The sequence below is a fragment of the Gobio gobio genome, assembly GCF_949357685.1.
Source record: "Gobio gobio genome assembly, chromosome: 22".
In the NCBI taxonomy this organism is placed as follows: domain Eukaryota; kingdom Metazoa; phylum Chordata; class Actinopteri; order Cypriniformes; family Gobionidae; genus Gobio; species Gobio gobio.
In genome coordinates this window covers 41,415,606-41,439,784 of record NC_137118.1, presented here as the reverse complement: position 1 = coordinate 41,439,784, position 24,179 = coordinate 41,415,606, and the positions used below count along the sequence as shown (strand labels likewise).

Below are 24,179 nucleotides of genomic sequence, written 5' to 3'. Positions count from 1 at the left end.
TCTCATTTATTATTATCTTTTAATTAAAAAACAGGGAGAATAGGCCTACATTTGTTTTATGTTTTTGTTGTAGTAGTGGGCTCCCCATATTATCATTAACATGAATAATTATTATGATTTAGTTTGAATTGTCCGTGGTGAAGTCAGATATTCGTATTGAGAATTTTTTTAAAGAAAAGTAATGCGTTACGTTAATCTTTTGCAGCAAGACATTGGTCAATAAAGTGAGATTAAATGCATATAAATATTTAATAATTATTGGTTTTATTATTTGGTATTTGGCTGATTTTATTCATTGAGGAATACTGAATGTTTAGTGCAAGTGAGATGAGTAAAGGCTCACATTTAGTCTAGAACTACAATAACCATCAGTTTGCACTTGTGATTTTTCTCAACATTGGGACAAGAGAGCAGTCAGTAAATAATGTGAAAAAGTAACTTGCGTTACTTATTTGAAAAAGTAACTCAGATATTTTGTTGTACATTTTTAAAGTAATGCTACTTTATTAGTTACTTGAAAAAGTAATCTGATTACGTTACTCAAGTTACTTGTAATGCGTTACCCCAACACTGCTTATTCAATACTAGTACTTACTAGTAGGCCTATTAAATAGATAGTACTTATTCATTAGCTAGTACTTATTTAATAGATACTAGTATTTATTTCAAATGTTTATTTTACTAGTAAGATTTTTAATTGAACTCTGGCGAGTAAAAAAGCAGTTGTGACTAAGTATTAGTAATGAATAAGTAAAGGATTACATGTTAAAACGGCTTGCCATAGACAGACTGCTTTTTCAAACAGAAAATTATAAGTTCCCCCTTTGAATAATTATTTAATTACATATCCCATCAAAGAGAATATTATCAAATACCCTTATTTTATGTGTTCTAAAACGAGTTATTTATAAACGTGTCTCTTTGGCAGTACTGGTAAAAACAGGGTCTGTGAATGTAGTCCATTGTCTTTTCAGAATTACAAGAGAACTGGACTTTTTTTATTTTTATTGCACTTTAAGCAAACAAAGTCAATGTACAGTCAGAACTGCAATACATACAAATAGGAAACAAGAGAACTGGACTCTGTGATCACCAAACGAAGAATGGATGACTAAGCAAGACTGAGAAAAAAATTCCCGTTATATTATGCTTATATTTAAATATTTGAGGTGTGGTCCAATAATAATCGTCCAACAAGTGATTGATATTTATATTATAATTGGTTTCAGAAGTAAGCCAATAACAGAGAAGGTGGGCGGGGTCAGATTTCACTGACATATAAAAGCCTGCAAATTTGCTTCAAAAACCGTTATCGGCATCGGCACGCAGACGTTGAGGTTTTTACACATCTCAATCAGAACAACATATCAACTGAAATTATCAATTTTCTATTATATATAACGTTACACACACGAAGAATTTCGTATCTACATCGGATTTACATTAAACCTCTTTAAAAGATTCCTGTAAAATGGTAAGTCAATTTGAATGTACTCGGAAAAAGTTAAGCCGTTAGCCGACCAACGGTCACTCTTCTTTTCAGATTTATAAGCTTCACATTATCAATAATATGATGCTTAATGGCCAAATTAAATATAAGACACTTTTTGACGTGGCTAATTGTAATTAATTTGATTGAATTCTTTCCTTCAGCGCGAGTGTATCTCCATTCATGTGGGTCAGGCGGGAGTTCAGATCGGTAACGCGTGCTGGGAGCTGTACTGTCTCGAGCACGGGATACAGACGGACGGACAAATGCCGAGCGACCAGACCACCTCAGGCGGAGATCAAGCCTTCAACACCTTCTTCAGCGAGACCGGCGCCGGGAAACATGTTCCCAGAGCCGTGTTCGTAGACCTCGAACCCACCGTCGTTGGTCAGGATGCATTTAATGTTACACTACAACTGCCTTTATAACGTTAGACTGACAAAAAAGAGTGTCAAAATAACATACTACAGTTAGTGTACTTACTGTAAATCATAATACATAGCGTAAAAGTAGTTTTCATTATTTTTTGTGCTGGCTAATAAAGCTATCAAAGTTTATTGTAGTAAAAGTAATAGTATTTTGACAGAAACATGTTTTTCAACCCCTCCCTCCTCAATTATAGGACACTGATAATCACACAGTGTTATTTTAATATAATTTATGTGATTTATGCAGAGCTCGACATTAAGCCTGTTCACGTGCTTGTCCTTTGGACAAGTAAATCTGTCATTCACTTGTCCGAGTAAAATATTTGCTTGTCCGAAAAAGATTTTTTTTAAATTTATATATATATATATATATATATATATATATATATATATATATATATATATATATATATATATATATATATACATATACATACATATATATATATATATATATATATATATATATATATACATACATATACATATACATATATATATATATAGTGTGTTGTAAATATAATTTATTCTGAAGCAATATTCTCACCAGTGTTCAATCAGCTTTGACATATTTAAATCTGCATATTTGTGATATTTTTACCTTTTATGTTGGGCATTTTTCCATAGCCTATTAAATATAGGCTATGCTTCAGCTTTCATTTTATATTCTTAAATTTGATCTATAAATTAAATTAGAATAAGACACTATAGGGCTGTTGCCAATCAATTTAAAAAATTTACACTGAAAAATTGTATGAGATTGTTTTAAATATTTTTGAATATAAAAATAAGAAATGTTGGAAAGAAAACATTAAACCACCAGTAGGTCGCAGCAGGTGATCGTCATAATGAGGGAGTCATTCATTCAAACATAGATATACATAATAAAGGCTAGATGTCTTACAGCGGAGTCTCTAACGTCATCAACGGCGGCCATCTTGTCACAGGCAAGCTTTCTGGCGGGCTCTGTGGTACCTGATGTAAGGCGAGTGATCTGCACGAACACAAATACTCTCATCTCGCTGAAATCTTGACGGATTTACAAATGGTTTGGTTTCTTACAAACGTTATTAACGTGGCTATAATTCTGGATGCTTGAACAAATTATGAATAATTATTCACAAGTATGCAGTGTCATAACTACATCTCTGACGTTTATAACAAACCAATCAGTTTGAAAATCGGTAGAAAAATTGAGTAAGTTATGGTTATTTAAAAAGTACATGCACCATTAAAACACAATGTTACAAGTGAGCGAGCTGACTATGACCAGATGGCCAGCAGGGTGGACGAGACATCTAGCCTTTATTATGTATATCTATGGCTGATTCATCCAAGAATGAGGCAGTTGTTTATGAATAATTGAATCTTTGACTCAACCGATTCATTCAAGACGCTGAATCATTCAGCAACACACTGTTGCTGTGAGATACGTTATGGTTCTGCTGTGATCTTTCTTTGGAACTATTTTTCGCTGCTGAAAAGGAACAGTCAATATTGCATCTAAAGCGTAAGTGACTTAATGTTAATTGATTTCTTATGACAGTTCCATAACAATAAGTGTAATTTTCAGTCGTGATGTTATTCAGGAAAACAGCACTCTTGGTTCTGTGATGTTGCTTTACTGTATTATATGTTATAAATATAAAAACTCCACAATTTGTTATTTTAACTGTGCATGTTAACTGTAGTGTCTTTTTGTGAGCGGCGCTCATTTGTTGTGATTTCTCCTTGAGAGCGTCAACAGCGCAAAATTGTTGTCAGTTGATTATACATTATATATTGCTATCCACTATCGATCGCCACTTAACACTAAATTAATGCAGAGTCATTCTTGCATTTTGGTGATTCCCTAGTTATTTTTTATCATCAACGTTTTAGTCAGGATACTTGTGCTGTCTGGCAAGTAAAATTCTCTTTCACTTGCCCCTTCAAAAAAAATACACTTGTCTCGGACAAGCGGACAAGCATTAATGTCAAGCCCTGTATTATGGATTTTAATAAAATTTTAATATTTTCTGTTTTGATTTAAATGTTAGTTTATATCTAAGCAATGTTTATGTGTTTTGTAATAGAAAGTTATTTTGATTAAAGATTACGAGGGCAAAAAATATAATGATGTTCACGAATAAGTCATTTATAACAAAAAACACATTATTCAATGAAAAATAAAAAATTGATTGTATGGTCACTTAAAGCGATAGTTCACCCAAAAATGAAAATTCTTTCATAATTTACTCACCCTCAAGTTGCTCCAAAGCTGTATGAGTTTCTTTCTTCTGCTGAACAGAAAAGAAGAAAATTTGGAAGAATGTCGGTAACCAAACAGTTGATGCCCCATTGACCATTGAAAAAAATTACCATGGAAGTCAATGGGGCATCAACTGTTTGGTTACCCATATTCCTCAAAATATCTTGTGTGCTCAGCAGAAGAAAGGGTGAGTAAATGATGACATTTTTATTAAATTTTTAGGTAAACTATCCCATATATACATACATTATATACATACATTATATATATATATATATATACATATACATACACACACACACACACACACACACACTAAAAGTAATTCATAAGTATTTGCATTAAGAAAATAAATAGGGTAATTTTCTTGTCCACTTTTTCCCCATTCAGATGAGGTTCGAACTGGAACATACAGACAGCTGTTTCACCCAGAGCAGTTGATAACTGGGAAGGAGGACGCCGCCAACAATTACGCCAGAGGCCATTACACCATTGGCAAGGAAATCGTAGACATGGTACTTGACCGCGTACGCAAACTGGTAAGACATTTTTTTTTGTTATACTGGTTTTGTCACAATCGCTTCTTTATAGATTAATGAATGTGGGCGGCAGTGGCTCAGTGGTTCATGTAGGTTGTCTACAAACCGGAAGGTTGGTGGTTCGATCCCCGGTTCCACCTGACCAAGTGTCGAGGTGTCCATGAGCAAGACACCTAACCCCAGCTGCTCCCGACGAGCTGGATGGCGCCTTGCATGGCTGACACCGCCGTCGGTGTATGAATGAGTGTGTGAATGGGTGAATGTGAGGCAAAATGTAAAGCGCTTTGGATGGCCGTAGGTCTGTTAAAAGCGCTATATAAATGCAGTCCATTTACCATTTAGTTTATGCCTTTGTTTTTAGTCCGACCAGTGCACTGGACTACAAGGATTCCTCATCTTCCACAGCTTTGGCGGTGGAACTGGATCGGGTTTTGCATCATTGTTGATGGAGAGGTTGTCCGTTGACTATGGCAAGAAAGCCAAGCTCGAGTTTGCCATTTACCCTGCGCCTCAGGTATCATATTTTTATTCACGTCCTTTCACTTTAAAGTCGCAACAAAACTGTAGTAGCGTCAGGTCTGTTCTTATATATTGTGACATACATTAGACAGGGTAAACCCAGCCTGATCTGCCGGCGATTTGATTTCTGGAAATCTGTACATTAATTTCTACTGCTTCTGTTACACTTTTGCGGGAACCAATCACAGACTGGCTTATCCATTTGGCGTGCTATTGGCGGGTTTAACACGATGGCGGATAGAGAAGCAATGGGTCGTTGCCCGTTTATCACGCCTTTTGTGGTCTGATTGGTCAAAGGACTATCCAATTGCGTACAGAGTCATTTGAATTATGCTCGTTTATCACGCCTCTTGTGCAGTAGAAAATACAGAGCAGACTCCCCAGACCAATGTTCAGTCTTAAATTGAGCTTGGTCTGGTGATAGCCAGAAAAGACGTACATGAGTGAAATGGATTGTTGATTAAGAAAAAAATGTTGGGTGGCTACTTGGCTCAATCCGTCAGCAGATCTGAATGCAAGCTTGCAATTTTAAGAATAGTGCTGGGTTTAAGGCTGTGTTTACACTGCAAGTCTTAATGCACAGATTCGATTTTTTGGTTTACAATTACATTCACCTTAAGACACGACTGATATCCGATATCAGTGTTTACATTAAAGGGATAGTTGTCATCATTTACTCACCCTCAAGTTGTTCCAAACCTGTATGAGTTTCTTTGTACTGCTGAACAAAAGAATATATTGTGAAGAATGTTTGTAACCGAGCAGATAAAGCAACCATTGACTACCATAGCAGTTTTTCCCCCTACTATGGTAGTCAATGGTTGCTTTATCTGCTTCGTTACAAACATTCTTCAAAATATATTCTTTTGTTCAGCAGAACAAAGAAACTCATTCAGGTTTGGAACAACTTGAGGGTGAGTAAATGATGGCGTAATTTTCATTTTTGGGTGAACTATCCATTTAATTCCCACCCAAAATGATTGTCAGTGATCGCTTTACTATGCACATGGTAGGTTTTACATGGCCGTATTATTAAAATTATTTATGTAATTCATGTCGGGTGGCTATGATTATTTGCTAGCATGGACAATATTGCAGCTGTCATGGATGTTTGACCGAATGGACAGGAAAATAATGGTAATTTTCTTAATAGTGAAGCTTGTTGGTTTAATTACAGCAAAGTTATCACCTCATTTCTATGAAATGCAATGTAGCTTTCAGTAGTAAAGCTGTTTTATTTATAAAACTCACGGGGCAAAGGTTGAAAACCAGCTCCTGAATGTTTGCATGAAGTGACAGTTTATGCGTTCGTATCCTCATATAGTGACACGGCAGAGACTTCAAAGACAGCGAGTGTTGCGCGTGCGTGTGTGCGCCCGCGCATCTGCGCCCGAGAATAGTTTGTTGCTGCTCGTCGGACAGCTTAAATCCTTTAATGGATGTTTCATCTGTCTTTTTCACCAGCTCCTCCGTTTCGCTTTCAGCAATGTTTACTCAAGATGACGAATATGATGATGCGTTGCAGCCAGTCGCAGCTCGTGGCTCTAAATTTCATGGGTAGATTGCGTCATCAACTTGTATTATCGCAATAGAATTAAAACCTCTATCGTGGGCCAATTTTGTATCGTTTATATTGCATATATCGCCCATTACTAATATCGAGTTAAAAAAATAGGTGTAACACACGCAAGAACCACCAACTTTTTTCTCAGAAAAAGAGTCCACAACAAACTGTTTTCTGTGTGATTTTTCTTGAGGTTTCCACTGCAGTGGTAGAGCCCTACAATTCCATTCTGACCACACACACCACCCTCGAGCACTCAGACTGCGCTTTCATGGTGGATAACGAGGCCATCTATGATATCTGCCGCCGTAACCTGGACATAGAGCGCCCCACATACACCAACATCAACCGCCTCATCGGCCAGATCGTGTCATCGATCACCGCCTCCCTGCGCTTCGACGGAGCTCTCAACGTCGACCTGACAGAGTTCCAAACCAACCTGGTGCCGTACCCTCGCATCCACTTTCCCCTGGTCACGTACGCCCCGGTGATCTCCGCCGAGAAGGCGTACCACGAGCAACTGTCCATCGTGGAAATCACCAACGCTTGCTTTGAGCCGGCCAATCAGATGGTGAAGTGTGACCCCCGGCACGGGAAGTACATGGCTTGCTGTATGCTGTACCGTGGAGACGTGGTTCCTAAGGATGTCAATGCTGCCATTGGAAGCATAAAGACCAAGAGGACCATTCAGTTTGTAGACTGGTGTCCCACAGGGTTCAAGGTCAGTCTGTGTCTTTAAAGGGCAATTCACACTGCACCGACAGACGCCGGCCAACAAACAACACAGACACTTTTGTCGGATCAGTGTGTTACCCATTGGCGCTTGTTTTCAATGTTCAATCTGTGTTTGTTGGATTGTGGAAAGTCTGAGAAATGACCTACTGTAATCAGGTGATTGCCCGCATTGGTCGGCGTCTGGAGGTGCAGTGTGAATTGGCCTTTATTCTACATTAAATTGTACACTGGGAACAAAACAAACCCTCTTCAAATAGCAATATGGGCAAATATTACAAGTGCAACAATGTTTTAGCATATTATTGAATTATTTATGTAAAATTCAGTTTAAAACTATCCATTCACAGGGCTTCCATAGACTTGCCTGATAAAAATATGATACACAGCAGTAGAGCTGCACGATTAAATATTTAACCTACGTGATCTTATTTCTAAATTACAGCGATTCCGCTATGTCTATTACCATGGTTGTTTCACGTCACTAGCCTCAGCGTGGCGCGAGCAGCATTCAAGCATGTCAATGAAGGAGAGAGTCGGCCATCAGGTTTCTGATGTGAACGCTCTCATTCATTGATATGGGCAGCGAAAACACACGCTCCACTAGGGCTGTACGATTAATCGAAAAATAACCGAAACCGACATTCAGAACCTCTGAAACCTCAGAACCTCTAACCGTATTTTTCCCATGTCGGTTATTTCGGTTTTCACGTGACTCCGCCCCGTCAGTCACATCAAGTGCAGTTTGAAGGCACACAGAGATGCAGGAGCAGTTATCTGTGTTTATAGATGCCCAGAATCACTATAGTAACTGCATGTTTTACACAGTTTATACAGGTCAGTTAATTGCTGTTCTTATAGCCTATGCGCTGACACACACACACACACACAGAGAGAGAGAGAGAGACGGCGCGTGCAAGCCCCGAAGCCGCTTTCACTTTCGTGCTCGTAAAGTTTGTCAAGTAAATGCGTTTAAACGCGACAATGCGCGCGCCCTGAAGGCAGACCTATTTCACCTGCGTTCTCGCAAAGCTTTGTCATTTGTAGGTGGTTTAAGCGCTGTCAGTTTGAACATTAAAGCGAGTTTCGACCATCAGATGTGTATTATGTTGAACTAATGCCTGATTTATTGTGACAAACGAAGACTCAAACAGAAGCTCGCACATCACATGAAGATCGCGCGTAGAGGAGCGCAAAAACGCAGGATCAACGCTGTCCTGTGACTAAAGTAAAGTCACTAAAGTAGCTTAGAAACTCAACCGTTATTTTAATACCTTTGAAGTAAGTACAAACCACAGCTTCTTAATGAATAGAGACAGTAAGAGTAATTCACACACACAATCACTCTCTCATTAATGCATTCAAATAAATGTAATGTAGGCCTACAGTGCTGATGTATCTGTATCTGATGTACAACAAACAGAAATCTGCTCCATAGACAATAACTGCTGAAAGTGAACCGTTTCCTTCAAGTATTTTAAAATCACAAAGAAATGCACTTTTTCATAAGAAAAAAAAAAAAAATCCACCTTTAATAGTAGAAAATATTTACAGTACAAACCTTATCAGGAACTTACTCAAAAAACTTGTGAGGGCAAAAAGAAAAAGAAAAAAAGAGAAAAATAATCGTTCATTAATCGTAATCGAGGTCAAATGTTCAATTAATCGAGGTTTTTATTTTTGGTCAAATCGTTACAGCCCTACGCTCCACTGACACTTGTTACATGAAACATGTTTAAACCAAAGGCTTTAGGGACTTTACCCTTTTATCATCGCACTGCAACATTCAAATCTGCGTTCGCGCTGCCGGTGATCCAGAGAGAGCAGATGCCATGTAAATGTACAGATAAGAAGCTTCACAGTCTTTTCAACCACACATTTCGTTATTTATGTGTTACAATAATTTAAATATCAGGGGGACAAATGTGCACTGGGATAAAAGTTTATAGTTTGGGTATGAACATTGATATCTAGCAATCAAAAAAGAGCAAATCACCTTTTTGAAAGTGTTTTGACACTTGTTAATACATACAAGTCATCGCTTATTACACCAGGAGGTGGCGACAAGAGACTGTTTAAAAAGTGTTTGTCATTGAATCATTCATTCACAAACGCTGATTCGTCCAATATTGAAGTCTTTATAATTGAGACATGACTCCTTCATTCAAATTAATGTATTTTTTAAATAGCCTGAGGCAATGAACATTTTGTCAGAACCTCTAGTAAATTGTTATTTTGTCTAAAGTTTTTTCTTCAGAATCGTGGGAGAATCGCAATCTCAATTTTAAACAAAAATAATTTTATTCTCAATTTTTCGAGAATCAGCAGCTCTACACAGCAGTTTGTTAGGTTCAGTATGTCAAACGAATAAATGTAAATAAATAAAACATTTACCTGCCAGTAGCTGGAGACTTTTGGAACTGCAACATGGTTTAACTATAGCCTGGCTCCGCCCTCCTACATACTTCTGCTCAATTTTCATCTTCCTTCAGTACTCCGTCTGGGATTGCGGTATAGTCCAATCAGCGAACAGAGGGAGTGGCTGAGAACAATGACGTTGATGTTGTGCTAGTTTGAGAGGACATACGTCACAACCAAACGTTAGCGATTGGTTATGGCAGATCCAGAGCGGCTCTGGGCAGATCCAATAGTTTTAAACTTCAACAGAGTACCCGCCTTCAAGGAAGTTAACGCTTGTCAATGGAGAGTGGCCAGACTCTCTGTACAAATGAAATGTACGAGAGTCTGGTAGGACCAGGCTAGTTTAACTAGACAATTAAAATCAGGAAAATCTGTTTTGCCAATAAACAAAGAGACCACATTTGTGCTGTATATATGTGACAATATAAACTACCATTCAAAAATTTGGGGTCAGCAGAATTTAGTTTTGAAAGAAATTAGAACTTTTATTCAGCAAAGGATGCATCAAAAATGACAGTAAAGATATTTGTTACAAAATATTTAGAACTTAAATAAATTCTGTTCTTCTGAACTTTCCATTCATCAAAGAATCTTGAATTATCCATTTTACATTTGTAATAATATTTTCACAATATTACAGTTGGTGAGCAGAAGCATTTTTTTGTCCCCAAACTTTTAAACAGTAATGTAAATATTGTAAATATTTGCATGATGTTGTTAGGTGTGGAACAATGTGTTCCTTAAACTGCTTTTCTTTTGACTATAATCAGGTCGGTATCAACTATCAGCCGCCAACTGTGGTTCCAGGAGGTGATCTGGCCAAAGTTCAAAGGGCAGTCTGTATGTTGAGCAACACCACAGCCATCGCCGAGGCCTGGGCCCGTCTGGATCACAAGTTTGATGTAATGTACGCGAAGAGAGCCTTCGTGCACTGGTACGTTGGAGAAGGTATGGAGGAGGGCGAGTTTGCGGAGGCCCGTGAAGATTTAGCCGCTCTCGAGAAAGATTACGAAGAGGTGGGAGTCGACACTCCCGACGGAGAAGGCGAGGAGGGAGAAGAATAAATGGGATTTTTACTCTTAATGTTCTGAATATAGCAAAAAACGTTGACATTTGACTCCTGTTAGTCTTTTAGGTTTATTAATCGGCATAAAAAAAATCTAGTCACCAATAACCACTAATCCAAACAGCTACAATGTACAGTACTTTACATAAGGAGTGTTACAGGTTACCACACTATAGATAAAACAGTTCAAAAGGGTTCGCACCATTAATCGTCTTCAGAAACAGAAAGTTGTAGATGGCTTCGAAGATGTATCAAAGCACAGCGACGGTTTGATTAAATGCTTTCTTCATTAAGCGTCACTTGTTTGTTCTGTTGCAAGGCACATTTTGATTTCTTTTACCTGTACTTACATCAGGATAAGTGACTTTACTCTCTAACGTTACAGACTTGCATAATAACATCCTTCATATAAAACGTGCACATGAATTGTCACAACCCAGCATGACAATTTTTACATCAAAGTACCTGCACTTTTCAGCAAAGACAGATTTCATCAGAAATACAGTGCCAAAATAGATCACTTTACATATCGGAAATGTAAACAGTGTTCTGATTATTTTAATATTATATTCTTCTCTTTAATATGGTAGCCGTTTCAGGATAGTTTGATTCAGTTTAGGATAATTAAACTGTTTACTATAGTCTGATTAACACCAAGAAAGTCTTTCTATAGCAGACCTACAGTCAGGCTGGTCTGTTAATGCCACAGAAGTATTTAAACAGTTAATGTTTAAATGAAAACAAAAACGAAAGGTTAGTCCAATAAACCTAAGGCATCTTTACACAGCAAAGGCGCCACAGAAACCAAATCTGAAGCGTCATAAATGCATTTACACAGGAATTAAAACTGCGGGAAACGATGCTTTGAACGTTACCATTTTAAAACTACAATTTAAACAAAGTGTTATAAATTAATACAAAAATAATGAAATAAAATGCTAAATAAATAAAAATACAAAATTTTTAATTAATTTCCTCTGCGTGCTAGATCTCACGCTTTGACGTTTGTCATAAGCCTGTGGTGCTGATATAGTTCTATATAGTTATTTTATATTTCTTAAAGCTGCAGTCCGTAACTTTTTGCGCACTAGCGGTTAATAAACAGAGCTTCATGCGTCTTGCGGAAGAACATTGCAGCCGGAGCTACTTCTCTCTGTTTATGTGTCTATGGCGAGTCACGCAGGGACTGTGCTCCTCCGCAGCGGTTCCTACCAGACCAGGCTGAAATAGTCCCAATATAAACACGCATTATAAGTGTACCATAATGATTCAGGGTAAGAGAAAAACACGGTTTGGAAAATGGATTCATGTTGTACATTCTCATATCATTTTTGCGGACAGCAGCTTTAATAAAATTGTGCCAGCTGGAACTAATGCTAGAAAGAAATTATGAAATATTACACCGGGTAGGTCACCACAGGATTAAAAGTGGTCGAAAATGTATATGGAGCTTTTCCTATATGTTTTGTCTCCCGCTTCTTGATTCTCACGCCGTCTGAGCTGACACTGACAGGCGGTTGTCATGGCGATCACATAGTTTTCGCGTTCATTTACACTTAATCAATACCGTTTCAGAGTCGCATTTGATACTAGGGGCTGAGGTGGGTCCGACCCGGCGTATTTTAAGTCTGCTTTTACACTACATTTTGAGCAGACACAGAGCCGCTTTAGAGCTTAACTCGGCTGTGTAAAGATGCCTCTATCTTCCAAACCACTTAACGGAGCGCTCATGGAACAGGTGGAGTGCATCTTTGGTCAGTTTTAACTCAGAAGTCGGAAATGCCAATATAGTCTCATTATCGTTACAGTAACGATAGGAAGGTTTCCTCACAGTAAAATTGTCTTACATGTGCATAAGAATCTTTTTTTTCTGCCTGTTTTTGAGAATCAAATTCATTTCGATATCATTTTCAGTCAAATAGGGATATTTACATGAGAAATGCAATACCCCCCCCATTGTTAATAAGCCGTTTACATTACGTTTCTGAGGAAAACGTTTGATTCTGAATGCATCTTATAGCATTTCATGTTCTGCAAACAAACTGATATTAACGGGATAGTTCATTCAAAAATGAAGATTGTCATCATTTACTCACCCTCATGTTGGTCCAAACCTGTAAGAGTTTCTTCTGTTGAACACACACAAGATGATATTTTGAAGAATGTTGGTAATCAAACGGTTGACAGTAGCCATTGACTTCCATAGTAGTTAAAAAATACTATGGAAGTCAATGGGGCCCATCAACTGTCTGGTTACCAACATTCTTCAAAATATCATCTTGTGTGTGTTTAACAGAAGAAACTCTTACAGGTTTGGACCAACATGAGGGTGAGTAAATGATAGAATTTTCATTTTTGGGTGAACTATCCCCTTAATATATTGTTAACCAACAGGTAGGTCCACACAAAATCTGCGGACTTTTCTGCATTGTCTGTGTTGATTATGGGGGGGAAAGAGACAACACTCTGTGGACTGGATTTAATGTGGTCAAATGTGTTAAATGGAGCTGAGATTAGAGATAATTACATATTTAATACATACAACTGGCAGACAATGTGCAGATTCTGTGTGGACCTGCAAATGGGTCTGAAGCCCACACCTGTGTAAGATCAAAGTGCATCTAAAGAAAAAGGGAGCGAAAATGGCGTTTCACATCATTGCATTATAAAACCTGCCTGCGGAGGAAGACCAGCGCCGGGTCCTTGAGGGTATGGACATGAATACGATGGCACCATGTTTGGCAGAGGAGCACCGAAGCTCTGAGAGTTGTAAGGGTTGGACGTGGCTGATGGCCTTACATGAGCCGGAGAACCATTAGCTAGCCTTTGGAAAGGTGCGGTGGAGTTAGGGGTCTCCTGAGCTTGTGAAGGATCATTAGAGGAACCCTGAGGAAGATGAAAACCCTTCAGCACCATCTCCTGTAGCTTATCGATCTTCACACGCCTCAGATGCGCCAGCTTCCTCTTGCTCTGGTAGTCGTCAACGAAGCTGTCCAAAGGCAAGGATCCATCCAAGAACGAATCGGCCATGTTCTACAAAACACGTGGGAGAAGCTTAGGACATTACACATCTCATAAGAGTTAAACACCAGCAAAAGGTGTTGATAGTTCACCCAAAAAAGAAAATTACTCCCCCTCAAGTCATCCTAGGTGTATATTACTTTCTTCTTTCAGACAAATACAATCAGAGAGTTATATTCAGGGTTTGAGTGGGGTCTTAAAAAGTCTAGAATTTCAAAATCTAAATTTTAGGCCTTAAATTCGCTGAAGTATTCTGTTCTAGGTCTTAAATGATTTTAAACAGGTCTTAATTTTCCTACGTCCATGTAACGCTAGCTCTAATGCTCATTGAAATCCTGATGCTAATTGCTGGAAATTATCGATACAAGTTTATCGATTTGTTCAATTTGAATAAATGAATTTACTTAGCAAGTAAATTTGTGTCTGCATTTCCTTTATAGGTCTTAGATTTCATTCATAATGGTCTTAAAAAGGTCTCAAAGTCTTAAATTTGACTTGGTGAAACCTGCAGAAACCCTGATATTAAAAAACAATGTCCTGGCTCTTCCAAGCTTCTTAATGGCAGCACAAAATTAAGCCCCACAAAAGTGCATGCATCCATTATAAGCGTACTCCATACGGCTCTGGAGGGTTAATAACAGTCTTCTGAAGAGAATCGATGGGTCTTTATAATGTGTTAAATATGGATATGTTTCTTACAAAGTAAAATATCTAACTTCCACCAGACCGATATTTTACTTGTATATTTTACTATAAGTGACCGGACACCTAAAAATTAAACTTCCTCCACCCCAGTAAAACCAATGCAATGTATTTTTCTTCAATAATATTTTTTCTTTTTAATTTTGTATTTTGAGATTATTTGATGGTATTTTTAAATATTTATGCTATAATTATGGTCTATTTTTGCCATTGAAAATTATACAAAAATTTGTTTTTGTAATTTTTTATTTTTTTTTAATTGCAGTATTTCAGGTTAAAATAGAGACTAGGCCTTCAAAATATTTTTTTTTGAAGGCAGATTAGTACCCTCTTTTGGAATTATTTAAGCAATCATGCAACCATGGGTGTAATCAGCTATGGAGAGGCTTGAGAATTCCCTAGTTCTTTTTTGAACACATTTAATGATTTTTGTTGTTATTGATGGATTTGAATATATACTTAAAAAATCTCCAAGACTATTTATTAAAAAGTAAAAAAAAAAAAAATGTGTTAGAAATTTCTTTTTTTTCTTTCTGTGAATTTGTGTTTTGGCAGATTTTCCATTCATTTCCTACGGTGGTCATTTTTGACCGAAAAGCACAAGTGGGAATATTTTTTTTTACGACCAATTAGCATGCTCGAATCATGTCCTCAATTTTTGTGTGTTTACATACCTAATGCTAGAAAAGTCACCAAGTTTCATATCATTCTGATGAAGCTGTGATTTTTAAAACACAAGCGTGTGTTTGTGTGAGTGGATGTGTCAATATCACACTGTTTTAGAGTGTCACCCCTTTACTGTTGTGTACTTTTTTTCAGCATCGTGGCCAATTTGTAGATTGTACCAGAGCACCAGAGGGTTAATAACGTGTTAAATATGGATATTTTTCTTACAAAACCCCATTGATTCACTTCAGAAGGCCTTTATTAACCCTCCAGAGTCGTGGATGGATGCACTTTTTTAGGCTTCAAATTTCGGACTGCCATTATAAAGCTTGGATTAGCCAGGACATTTTTTTATATAACTGCGATTGTATTCGTCGGAAAAAAGAATGTCATATACACCTAGGATGGCTTGAGGGTGAATAAATTTTTTTGGGTGAACTATCCCTTTAAAACATTTCTGAAAATATGAAAAATGTCCTTACCTCCGTTTCCTCCTCGATCTTGGCTCCTTCGGTTTGCAAAAGAGCCAACAACGTGTCTAGTGAACGGTTTCCTGAGAAACATCCCATTTAAAACATGATTACAATCAGAACAAACATACATATTTTGAAATCCGCCATGTGGCGTACAGCGGCCTCCATTAGACTCACATTAATATTGCGTTCTTTAACTGGACAATTTTGTGTAAAACAGTGAGATATACAGGAAAAATAAGGTTGACACTTGAAATGAAAGATCAAGTTGTGCATGAATGTAAAAATAATTCATAAAGTCAATAAAAGAATGAATGTCACTGCATCCTTTCAATATGGCTGCGTTTTGCATAGTGTGGATAACTTTACATCAGTATAGAGTTTCTTATGGAAATGATGCAAGCAGTCTTTGTATTGACGTAACTCTAGTCTGATAAACACGATTACGTTTGCTCTGACATCCAAAGTGAAGTGCGGAGAAAACTGGATAAATGCAGCGTATGAAATATAATCCTTCAGCTGAGACATTTGTGTCAACTTGACCTGACGATCAGTATCTAGTGCAACTCAAGAGAGCAACAAATCACCTTCTATAAAAAGGAAGCAATAAGTGGCCAAACAGGTTCACCAGGATGTTTTATTGTTTCACACCAAAGGAGGAAGACAAAAAGGTTTGGATTTGGATAGAAGATCCTTTTATGTTCCCGTCTACATTAATTAATTCTTCAGGATCTTCTTTTCTCGTCACTAACTTCACTTTTCTTTATCATTTCTGAATCAGCTGATGTTTTGGTGATTTCAGGTTGTCCTATTAGAGGAACCGGACCCAAATAACTCAAAATCTTCATTTTCAACGCTATCTATTGTTCTATATGTTGGTGAAGTGGTCTGAAAAGTGTGTTCAGTTGATATGTCACCTAGCGTGGAGCTGCGGATCTGATAGCACTCGTGCAGATCTTGTAAACAGCAGTAGCGTTTGGTCAGCTGGATCTTCTGATGGTCCAGTTCAGGCTGAAGGCTCAGGTTCTGCTCGGCCAGGCTGCGATTACTGGCGATCGTCAGCTCTTTATTCTGCTGCATTTCCAGCATCTGTGACGGCGACACAACAAGAAACGAGAAATTAGACAAACCTCTGGTCTGCTGATGAAATGACTGCGACATATGGAAAAAATATCATAATATGGAATTCGTCAAATAACTTTTACAAGAAATAAACAATTCCTGTGCCAACTTCGACTCATCCTGACCAGACAGGTTATGTAAATGTAACTTTTGTGTGCATTCTGCTAGGAAAACGTACAATTTATGATATATTTGCAAGGATTCATCGATGCAAAACAAGCAAGATTATTTATACAGCACATATACAATAAAGAGTTTATATTGGAATAAAGAAAAAGAAAAAAAGACATAAATGTCAAGAACTTGAAGAAAATGTTAAAATATATATACAGTACCGGTCAAAAGTTTGGAAACATTACCATTTTTAATGTTTTTGAAAGTCTCTTCTGCTCATCAAGCCTGCATTTATTTGATCAAAAATACAGAAAAAAAACTGGAATATTGTTAAATATTTTCCATTTTAATATATTTTCAAATATAATTTATTCCTGTGATCAAAGCTGAATTTTCAGCATCATTACTCCAGTCTTCAGTGTCACATGATCCTTCAGAAATCATTCTAATATGATGATTTAATACTCAGTTATTATCAACGCTGGAAACAGCTGTGCTGCCTAATATGATGAATAAAAAGGTAAAAAGAACATTTATTCAAAATATAAATATTTTCTAAGAAGATACATCTTCACTATCACTTTTGATCAACTAATCACATCCTAGCTGAATAAAAGCAACAAAAATGTCTGACCCCAAACTTGTGAACGGTATATTGCTACAAAAGATTCCTATTTTAAATAAATGCTGTTCTTTTTTTTATTTTTTATACTTTTTATTCATCAAAGAATCCTGGAAATAAAGTATCATAGGTTATAAAAACAAAAAAATAAGCAGCACAACTGTTTCCATCATTAATAACAAATCATCATATTAGAATGATTTCTGAAGGGGCATGTGGCACTGAAGACTGGAGTAATGATGCTGAAAATCCAGCTTTGATCACAGAAATAAATTATATTATTAAGTATATTGAAATAGAAAGCCATTATTTTAAATTGTAAAAATATTTCACAAAATTACAGTATTTTTGATCAAATAATTGCAGGCTTGGTGAGCAGAAGAGACTTCTTTCAAAATCATAAAAAATAGCAATGTTTCCAAACTTTTGACCGGTACTATAAATAAATGAGTTAAGAATCCATATAAATGGATGTAAATAATGTAATAAACTATTTTTTATTATTACATAATAACACGGGGAGGGGTGTTGGAATCAAAGGAAAACTGTTACATGAAACATTAATAATTAAGGTAATAGCGACATTGTTATCCTCGGGAATGAAATGGCTGAACATAATCAATCCACAAGAGATTTGCATGTTTGGTTGACAGACAGTCTCTTCATACACAATAAATACATGTCAGCCTTCATAATAAATCATATTTTTGTCTTTATTTTATATGGGTAGTTCGTATCGCCTAACACTGTTATCACTCCATCTATGTATCCTGCCCCTCCTTCAGTCAACAACACTTTTAAATCAATCAATATCGATGTAGTCAAAGGTGAAAGGTCTCCTTTCAGGAAAACAGCAAATTAACACAAACCCATCAGTGAAATCAAAGCTCGAGCACCTGTCACTGACCCACACTCACTGTCAAGAGAAACTAGGAGCATATTTCAGGATAAAACGAGCGTTTCGTGGCTGACATGTACGCGGTCACCCACCTCGTCCATCTCCCTGACGATTTCCCGGAGCTTGTCATCGTCCTCCAGCAGTTCATGAAGCTGTGTGGTGGAGTACGAGTGAAATCTGTTCTCGAAGCCGGACATTTCTCCCATGGCTTTGTTATTGTGTGCCTCTCCGCTGCCGCAGGGAAGTCTCTCTTGTGTTGCTCCTCGACCGGAAGTCGAGTAATTCCCGTCAAATCAGCGCCCGTGAATGGGCGTGACGTCACGCGTGTGGGCGACGTCGAGAGGCCATTCATGGAAAAAGGATAGTTTTATGATGTCATTTATATACAAATATAATTTAGATAAAATCTTTACGTTTATACATTTACATCAACTGCCCTCGAATTTACACTCTATTATGTATATTATTAGACATTATTTATTCATTTTTAATAATTGTTTTAGATTAAAATCACAATATTTTTAGTGTATCACTTCTGGTTGTTTTTATAAATCCATTTTAGCATCTGTTTTATTTTCCTTAAATGATTTGTTGCATTTCATAAGAAAATTATTTCATTTTATTTATTTAACCCATTTAACCATAGTTTCCCACTCAAATACTATAGTTACTAACGATAATGGCTGGAACTTTGATTGATATTTAACATACTGAATTATTCTATTTATATATATATATATATATATATATATATATATATATATATATATATATATATATATATATATATATATATATATATATATATATATATATATATATATATATATATATATATATATATATATATATATATATATATATATATATATATATATATATATATATATATATATATATATATATATATACACACACAGTATATCCGATCAGGCATTACATTATGACCACTGAGAGGTGAAGTGAATAACTCTGATTATCTCTTCATCACGGCACCTGTTAGTGGTAGAGATATATTAGGCAGCAAGTAAACATTCTGTCCTCAAAGTTGATGTTTTAGAAACTGAAAAAATGGGCAAACAAAAGGATTTGAGCGAGTTTGACAAGGGCCAAATTGTGATGGCTAGACGACTGGGTCAGAGCATCTCCAAAACTGCAGCTCTTGTGGGGTGTTCCCGGTCTGCAGTGGTCAGTATCTATCAAGAGATCATTGATGCACGTGGGGAGCGAAGGCTGTCCCGTGTGGTCCGATCACAGACAAGCTTCTGTAGCTCAAATTACTCAAGAAGTTAATGCTGGTTCTGATAGAAAGGTGTCAGAATACACAGTGCATCACGGTTTGTTGCGTATGGGGCGGCATAGCCGCAGACCAGGATGCCCATGCTGACCCCGTCCACCACTGAAAGCACCAGGTGGGCATGTGAGCATCAGAACTGGACCACGGAGCAATGGAAGAAGGTGGCCTGGTCTGATGAATCACGTTTTCTTTTACATCACGTGGATGGCCAGGTGCGTGTGCGTCACTTACCTGGGGAACACATGGCACCAGGATGCACTATGGGAAGAAGGCAAGCCAGCGGAGACAGTGATGCTTTGGGCAATGTTCTGCTGGGAAACCTTGGGTCCTGCCATCCATGTGGATGTTACTTTGACATGTACCATCTACCTAAGCATTGTTGCAGACCATGTACACCGTTTCATGGAAACGTATTCCCTGGAGGCTGTGGCTCTCTCAGCAGATAATGTGCCGCCGCAAAGCAAAAATGGTTCAGGGATGGTTTGAGGAGCACAACAACGAGTGTTGACTTGGCCTCTGTCCGGGAGGGCCAGTGTCCTGCAGAGTTTAGCACCAACCCTGATCAAATCAGGATCAGGGTTGGAGCTAAACTCTGCAGGACAGATGACAAAACCGCAGCCTGCGCTAGAATAAACAGAACATTATCTCCTGTTGATGTGGAAGCTAATTATCGTTCTTGGTGTGAACAGACGTTTGCATGCTACTCCAAAGTACCCAATAGAATAACATTCTAAATGTTCCCATGAAAAGCAGTGGTACAACAGTGCCAAAACAGCTGTGGAATTGGTTGACAGAACTAAAAATGACAATGAAAATATATTCAGCCCTCTTTTATTCTTTATTTGAACAAAATACAAATGAACAAACAGAATCTAAATAAAAACAAAACCTGTGGGTTGTTCTCACGGATCAGAGACCCATTTACGACTCAAATACACATTTATGATTTTTAAATGTAAAATTCTACAGTATGAACTCAAAATCTATTTCAGGAATATATGCTTTAATTGTAATGCAATACGACAAATGTAATCCAACTGAATTCTATTAGATACACGGTTTTTCTAACTATAATTCAATTTATTTGTGTCTCACTAGATTCTATGAAATCCATATTTAATATCATACAGTTCAAATATATTTATACAATGATAATGAAATCATAAACTTAGTTTAAACCTCTCCAGGCATTCTCCGAATAGGATTTCCAAAAACAGCTTATGTTTAATCACAGTATACATGCATGAATCTCATCTTTACACGCAGCAAATGCTCAGCAGTTCAGACTGGCACAGCTCTGTGGATCTAATTGAAGAATCTTGAGTAAATTCCAAGGTCTGAATGACTCACGCGCAATATGGTCAATGTGGGTTTGGATACGTGCGTCACTTGCTACGTTGGTACGGTACGTAAAAATATCATACATCTGTGAGCCTCGTGTGTTTGGGAAACTGCCAGTGATGCTGCACTTGTGACTCAGATCGTATCTCATCGTAAGTGTGAGGACAAACATGGTTTGTGTGTTTGATCAGCCGGACGCTTCAGATTCATGTAAGGGATGTGACACGGGATCCGTCCGAATCCGGGTTTGACTCGCCTGGGGTGCAGCAGAATAAGGACGATGCTTCTACTCAAACACAAATATGAAAGAAAATAGGGGGGAAAATATATAAAAATGAGCTTAAAGTTCAAATCCCGTCATTTGCTTATGAAAGAGCATCACAGTACTCACAGTTAGGCCGAGGGGTCAGCATTAGAGGGGTTTGGACAGCATGCTGGACGGACTGACGGGTTCATTGGCTCCAGAGGGATCTTCACTGAGGGGAGGGAGTCTTTGGGACACTTTAACTGGGAGAAGACGAGACCATTGCAACAGACAATATGCATGCAGGTACACTCCCATTCAAACAAGTGGGCTCAGTACGATTTTTTTATTAAAGGGGTACTTCAGCGATTAGCCTTAAGCTTTGTATCAGTAGAAACCCGGTTGTATATTCAAATGATCGTGCTTCCCCCCTTCATATCCCCCTGAGACGAGAGATTTATGTATTGTATGTCTGGAAAAAATCCTCAGATGATGCAAAATCGTCATTTTGCGTCATCTGAGGCTTTTTTGGCCAGAGGCTAGAGACTACAGCCAGTAGTAGGAGCTAGTTCCGCATGTTTTCAACCCGCCCATATATAGGGGTGGGATCTCACTCACAGAATGTAAATGCGCACGGCCTCTCTCGGGCATTCATAACGGAGCGGTGCGGAGCAAAGCGAGTGTTCTCAATGAATTCCTCTGAAAGTTAAGCCTCCATAGGCATGAACTGAAACGCACCGTGAATGAATGTGAGGCCGTGAATGAATGACAGTGCAGCCATGAATGAATGCCGTGCTCATTTTAGTTTCGGTATAGAATTAGCACCAATTTGGGGGCGGGTTGCTTGAATTGTGGATTCATTAGCCAATTATTCTTAATGAAAAACGCAACATCTAAACGGTACAAACTCACTTAACCTTCTGGTGCTCTTCGGTCATTTCTGACCGGAAAATTTTCTGTTTTGAAATTTTAAAAATCATTGCTTCATCGGAATGATATGAAACTTGGTGACTTTTCTAGCATTAGGTATGTAAACACAAAAAAATTGGGGTCATGATTCGAGCATGCTAATTGGTCGTAAAAAAAAAAAGTAGCGTTCATTGTCTTCGGTCATAAATGACCGACCATAGGAAATGAATGGGAAATCTGTAAAAATTCTCTGAATATTTGTGTGTACAATCTACAAATCGGCCACGATGCTGAAAAAAAGTACACAGCAGTAAAGGGGTGACACTCTAAAACATCACTAAAACATCATTGACACATCCACTCACACGCACACTTACACACACACACACACACACACACACACACACACACACACACACACACACACACACACACACACACACACACACACACACACACACACACACACACACACACACACACACACACACACACACACACACACACACACACACACACACACACACACACACACACACACACACACACACACACACACACACACACCTATGAAAAACTGAACCTATTAACCACATTTGGAATTTTAAAAAATCTCAGCTTCATCAGAATGATATGAAACTTGGTGAATTTTCTAGCATTAGGTATGTAAACACACAAAAATGATGATATGATTTGAGCATGCTAAGTGGTCGTAAAAAAAATATTCCCAATTGGGCTCTTCGGTCAAAAATGACCACCATAGGAAATTAATGGGAAATCTGCAAAAACTATCTTCTATAGAAAAAAATCTATATTTCTAACAAAAAAATACCTAAAACTTTATAATAAATAGTCTTTGAGATTTTTTTAAATATATATTCAAATCCATCAACAACAAAAAAAAATCATTAAATGTGTTGAAAACAGAACTAGGGAATTCTCAAGCCTCTCCATAGAGACCTCTAGTGATTACACCCATGGTTGCATGATTTCCTAAATAATTCCAAAAGAGGGCGCTAATCTGCCTTAAAAAAAATATTTTGAAGGCCTAGTCTCTATTTTAACCTGAAATACTGCAATAATATATATATATTTTTTAAATGTAAATTTTTTTTTTTTTTTAATAATTTTCAATGGCAAAAATAGACCATAATTATTGCATAAATATTAAAAAATACCATCAAATCATCTCAAAATACAAAATTAAAAAGAAAAAATATTATTGAAGAAAAATAAATTGTATTGGTTTTACTGGGGTGGAGGAAGTTTAATTTTTAGGTGTCCGGTCACTTATGACCGGGAAGACAACCAATGCAACCCCTAAACGTAGAGCACCAGAGGGTTAAATAGACACTTTTACATTTCGCTTTGAAACCAAATCTTCCGCGATCTGGGCTGTCAGCTCCTCACTCTCTGATGAATAAAATCTGATTCTGTTGTCTCTCGTTCGGCTCGTGCTGTATTGAGCAGACACGGTCAGTTTTTAATTGTAGTATCTGTTCTCTAACTGAACTAAATTATTTTATTACTATAAAAATGAACACGACAGTGGGGTGGTGGGCAAGTGATGTAACCGGTAGGCGTGGCTTGGGAGTGGCCTCGTAGGCAGCAAAGCAAGTGCATTCTGGGAGTTGTTGTCTTTTATCGATATGAGTCAAAAATCAAGCATTCTGCGTTAGTTCAGGCAGGCCATGCAGTCAAGCTCCGCTATCAGCTGATTGGAAAAATTCCAACCCCACCCATATCAGCTGATCCGATTCC

At 37.5% G+C, this 24,179-nt stretch overlaps 3 protein-coding genes across 6 annotated transcripts in view; 1 reads left to right on the top strand and 2 right to left on the bottom strand.

The window, feature by feature from the left end:
* Positions 1-1,740: 1,740 nt before the first annotated feature.
* tuba7l (tubulin, alpha 7 like) lies at positions 1,741-11,007 on the top strand (the record flags this gene model as incomplete). The annotated part of the gene is made up of 5 exons (XM_079805063.1): positions 1,741-1,876; positions 4,559-4,707; positions 5,069-5,221; positions 6,984-7,511; positions 10,714-11,007. The coding sequence occupies exons 1-5, from the start codon at positions 1,756-1,758 to the stop codon at positions 11,005-11,007; spliced, it is 1,245 nt and encodes a 414-aa protein (XP_079661189.1). The 5' UTR covers positions 1,741-1,755.
* vps37bb (VPS37B subunit of ESCRT-I b) lies at positions 10,412-18,911 on the bottom strand. The gene is made up of 4 exons (XM_079805062.1): positions 18,720-18,911; positions 16,789-16,960; positions 15,881-15,951; positions 10,412-14,042 (listed from the first exon to the last, which is right to left on the bottom strand). The coding sequence occupies exons 1-4, from the start codon at positions 18,831-18,833 to the stop codon at positions 13,665-13,667; spliced, it is 735 nt and encodes a 244-aa protein (XP_079661188.1). The 5' UTR covers positions 18,834-18,911; the 3' UTR covers positions 10,412-13,664.
* A 1,829-nt stretch (positions 18,912-20,740) lies between these two features.
* The window catches only part of slc4a5b (solute carrier family 4 member 5b), a 49,639-nt gene continuing 46,200 nt past the window's right edge, over positions 20,741-24,179 (bottom strand). For all 4 annotated transcript variants that reach the window (XM_079804610.1, XM_079804612.1, XM_079804611.1 and 1 more), the window contains 2 exons: positions 21,657-21,772; positions 20,741-21,551 (listed from right to left, as the gene is read on the bottom strand). In XM_079804610.1, the coding sequence (XP_079660736.1) occupies positions 21,659-21,772 (114 nt within the window). In that variant the 3' untranslated portion in view covers positions 20,741-21,551; positions 21,657-21,658. The remainder of the gene's footprint in view (positions 21,552-21,656; positions 21,773-24,179) is intronic.

Excerpts from the sequence above, each read along its gene's own strand:
- vps37bb (XM_079805062.1), bottom strand. The coding sequence starts at position 18,833 with ATGGGAGAAATGTCCGGCTTCGAGAACAGATTTCACTCGTACTCCACC. Across the intron at positions 15,952-16,788 it reads GATCCGCAGCTCCACGCTAG|GAAACCGTTCACTAGACACG; the intron begins GTGACATATCAA and ends GATGTTTCTCAG. Across the intron at positions 14,043-15,880 it reads AGATCGAGGAGGAAACGGAG|AACATGGCCGATTCGTTCTT; the intron begins GTAAGGACATTT and ends CGTGTTTTGTAG.